Source organism: Salvelinus namaycush, chromosome 18, assembly GCF_016432855.1.
Source record: "Salvelinus namaycush isolate Seneca chromosome 18, SaNama_1.0, whole genome shotgun sequence".
NCBI lineage: Eukaryota > Metazoa > Chordata > Actinopteri > Salmoniformes > Salmonidae > Salvelinus > Salvelinus namaycush.
Genome location: NC_052324.1, coordinates 7,210,605 through 7,214,615, shown reverse-complemented (window position 1 = coordinate 7,214,615; position 4,011 = coordinate 7,210,605). Strand labels below are relative to the sequence as shown.

General features: G+C 42.7%; 1 protein-coding gene across 1 annotated transcript; it reads left to right on the top strand.

Annotated features, from left to right (window-relative positions):
* The first annotated feature begins 405 nt into the window (after window positions 1-405).
* Window positions 406-2,809, top strand: zgc:194908 (uncharacterized protein LOC797835 homolog). Its single transcript, XM_039013889.1, has 2 exons — window positions 406-933; window positions 2,783-2,809. The coding sequence occupies exons 1-2, from the start codon at window positions 406-408 to the stop codon at window positions 2,807-2,809; spliced, it is 555 nt and encodes a 184-aa protein (XP_038869817.1).
* The last annotated feature ends 1,202 nt before the right edge of the window (window positions 2,810-4,011 follow it).

The following is a 4,011-nucleotide window of genomic DNA, read 5'->3' as shown; positions in this document are numbered from 1 at the left end:
CTATTGGAAATGTATATTGTAACTACTAACTACCAACGCATAAGTTATTAAGCGCTGTCCGCTGTCTGTTGAGGTATGTGTTTCCATCTGATTCTGACTCCAATAAGTGTGATGATTTTTCTGTCCATGCAGCCTGTGTGAATTTCACATTTATGGCAAGCGCAACGCTTCCGCTCCAAAATGTTACCGTTTGACCGCAACACACCACGTTTCTCATGAAATTCACACTTCAGGCGCACACATTCGCGGATGACGAAGACCCAGAAGACCTGCACGACCCCATTCGTCTTGTGGGGCTCATTGGCGCTGGAAATTGATCATAGTGGAAGTGCAGTATCTTCATTCAGCCAACGGTGACATTCACGACGCGGTGCGCGCAGACTGGCAGGCTGCTGTACCGGCACTATGGAGGAGAAAAACAAGGACGATAACGCCACGAAGGGACAGGAATCGATGTCCTATCAACGGAGGATGTGGAAGAATTTTCAAGAAAAAACCAAACCGTTTTTGAGTCCCAAATTGGTCTCTGAACGTCGCAATCCCGACGGTAAAAAGGAGACGGGGTTATGGATGTTTAAAAGGAAAAAGAAACAGTTGGACCGTGTCTTTTCGTCCTCACAGCCCAATCTCTGCTCTTCTACCCAGTCGACTTTCCCGGGCGACCTGTCACTCGGCGGTACAGCGGACCCTGGGAACAGCAGCACGGGGCAACCTATGCAACAGCTGCTGGGGGCGGATGGAGTGTCGACAAGCAAGCCAGAGCTAACGGGACACGAGTGCCCGAAGCTCATCGTCTCCCATTTAATCATGTCCCACCAGAAGAGCTCCTCTCTCGGCTCTGCATGCTTCGAGAAGCTGGTAGTAAAATCTGCGGACGTTGGAGAGGAGGAACAGCTCCGTAAAAACGCCAGTGATTCTGTGAGTAACCTGAAAGTAAACAAACGTGCCACACGTCTCCAAAAGCACCCCGTAATGATATGTGTGAATGCATATTAGCAGGTTGTTTATATATTTTAAGAAAATTGAAGAGGCTGTAGAAGTGGCAGTTTACGGACAATGACATTATGGTATGATGGACTTTCCATTTTGTGTGACCGTGAAAGCTACTAGGTGTCCATAAATTGCCTTCAAATCCCATCTCATTACTACTACACTGACACAAAATCTCAATTACAGTAGACCTACAAATTCACTGTCTGTAGCTATGGGGGAGCAGGGTTTGAACCAGAAGCCCTGCAAAACAAGACACGTGTGCACTACCCCCTGTGCCATAAAGGTCCTGACCTCTGGGCAGAGCCTGTAGTAGGAAACATCCTCAATTGTAACACCAATCTTATTAAATGTATTTTTTAAATGTTCTACATGGGATGCAAATTATTAACATTCAAATGTGCAAGTGGAGTCAGCTATAAATGCTACAGCAGTAAAATGTCATTCTAATGTACATAGACAAGTTCAATGTTTATTTGGCTGTAGGTTAAATCACGCAAGCAATGCGTGTGTGGATCTATCTGTATACTAGCCATCTAAATGAGCTAACTAGCTACCTTCACTTACCAGAAGTAGCTTAGACAGAGCTGACCTTTTTGTTTTGTTTTATTATTATCCAGTGTCCAGCAGGCTGGCACTGGTCATGCTGAGGAGTCTAAAATATTCTCAATCCCTTGCTGAATGAAAATCGCCCACAATTCCAGTTTTCATCCAGAAGCTCAAAGTAGCAACATCAAAGCAACGTTGTAACAATAGACCTGCCAGTGTTTTCAAAAATGTCTTCTCCTGCACGTCATCAGCTGTTGCACCCAGACAGACAGACAGACACACAGACTGACTGACAGCCAGGAGCCAATATTATTAACCGTTAACGACATGCATTTGTCAGCTAAATTACACTTTTATTCTGTATCACTCAACTCTAATTTATAATGAGTCTCGTTTGTAATGAGAGGGATATAGCTAGATATACATTACTGTTCAAAAAGTTTGAAAGTTTGAAAGTTTTGTTTTTGAAAGAAAAGCAGCATCCCGAAGGCCAGCATCCCGGAGTCCCCTCTTCACTGTTGACGTTGAGACTGGTGTTTCGCGGGTACTATTTAATGAAGCTGCCAGTTGAGGACTTGTGAGGCGTCTGTTTCTCAAACTAGATACTCTAATGTACTTGTCCTCTTGCTCAGTTGTGCACCGGGGCCTCCCACTCCTCTTTCTATTCTAGTTAGAGCCAGTTTGCGCTGTTCTGTGAAGGGAGTAGTACACAGCATTGCACGAGCTCTTCAGTTTCTTGGCAATTTCTCACATGGAATAGCCTTCATTTCTCAGAACAAGAATAGACTGACGAATTTGAGAAGAAAGTTCTTTGTTTCTGACCATTTTGAGCCTGTAATCGAACCCACAAATGCTAATGCCCCAGATACTCAACTAGTCTAAAGAAGGCCAGTTTTATTGCTTCTTTAATCAGCACCACAGTTTTCAGCTGTGCTAACATAATTGCAAAAGGGTTTTCTAATGATCAATTAACCTTTTAAAATTATAAACTTGGATTAGTTAACACAACGTGCCATTGGAACACAGGAGTGATGGTTGCTGATAACGGGCCTCTGTACGCCTATGTAGATATTTCATTAGAAATCATCTGTTTCCAGCTACAATAGTCATTTACAACATGAACAATGTCTACACTGTATTTCTGATCAATTTAATGTTATTTAGATGGACAATTTTTTTAATGTTCTTTCAAAAACAAGGACGGTGTATGTGTTGTTGATGTGTTGTTGATGTGTTGCTGTAGTCGTGGAAAGATCAAAGAAACACATAGAATGTGCCCACGAAAAATTATCAATAGGCCTATTGCGTCATAACTGGAGAAAATCTGCCCAGTACATTTGTAAACGAAGCTGCTGTGCTTATAATTATTAAAACCTCCATTTGTATCACTTTGAAGTGATCCAAATCGCAAATTAGTATTTTATCTATATATTTCAAAATATATAAAACCAGAAAAAAAAGGGTCATTTTATTTGGGACTTACTTAGTCAGGCTTTAACATTCTACACACGTGTCATACAGCAGTGAGATGCTACGCACCAGCTTAGCGCGGGGATGAACAAACTAGTTTAGTTTCAATGTCAAGTCAAACAGCAGTTACCTTGCCATCTACACAGCCATATTCCATCTCTGCACTGTTCTGAGATAAAAGTCATGCTGTTCACTCTTCACCGTAGCTGCCTCAACGCGCTGCCCAGAGGTGTCCGTATGGTCTTAAAACATTATCTCGTCTACCGCTAAACACGGCTCTTAGCTTTCCGCATGGTCCTAAAGCCAGCCCCTAGTACGGCTACACTGCACATCCCTTTTAATCGGGATTGGAATGATTTTAGTAGCCTATTTGAAATTGTTGGTGTTGAGCTAGGGTATGGCGAATGCCATACACAATGATAGCCATCTTACGCTTCAAAAAATTCAAACCCTGCTATAGTCAAGATCCATTCAGCCTTCTGTACTTTTAGATCAACTAAATTGACTCCCACTCCTTTCCCCCAGTGTTTTCTGGCTTCAGCCTCCACAGTACAACAGCTCCATCAGACATCCAGGTGCTTGTGTAAGCAATTTGGTACACGTACTTACTCAAGTGCACGTTTCCCCTGTGCCAAGGACCTCTTATCCATTTAATATTTGAGACACCTGCATTCGGGTTACAGGGTGACGGGTACTTCAATAAAAAATGATCTGCGAACACTATGTGTACACTATGGCCCCTTTACCAGAGATAGGCCTACTGTATAACCGGGGTTGCCAAATAAGCCAAATAAGCATTTCTCATTTCTGAAATGCCTCTCAGGGCTCAGGATTAAGCCTACACTTTCTAAATTGAAATGAGAGTTTATGGGAAATAACAAGCCTCTGCATTACATGCTCATACTTTCACAATGTAATTTGGAGAGTGAGCGGCGGTGATTAATTGTAACTTCGGAGAGTCAGGTAAACATTAATTCAATGAAAGGGGCGTGCAACTGGATA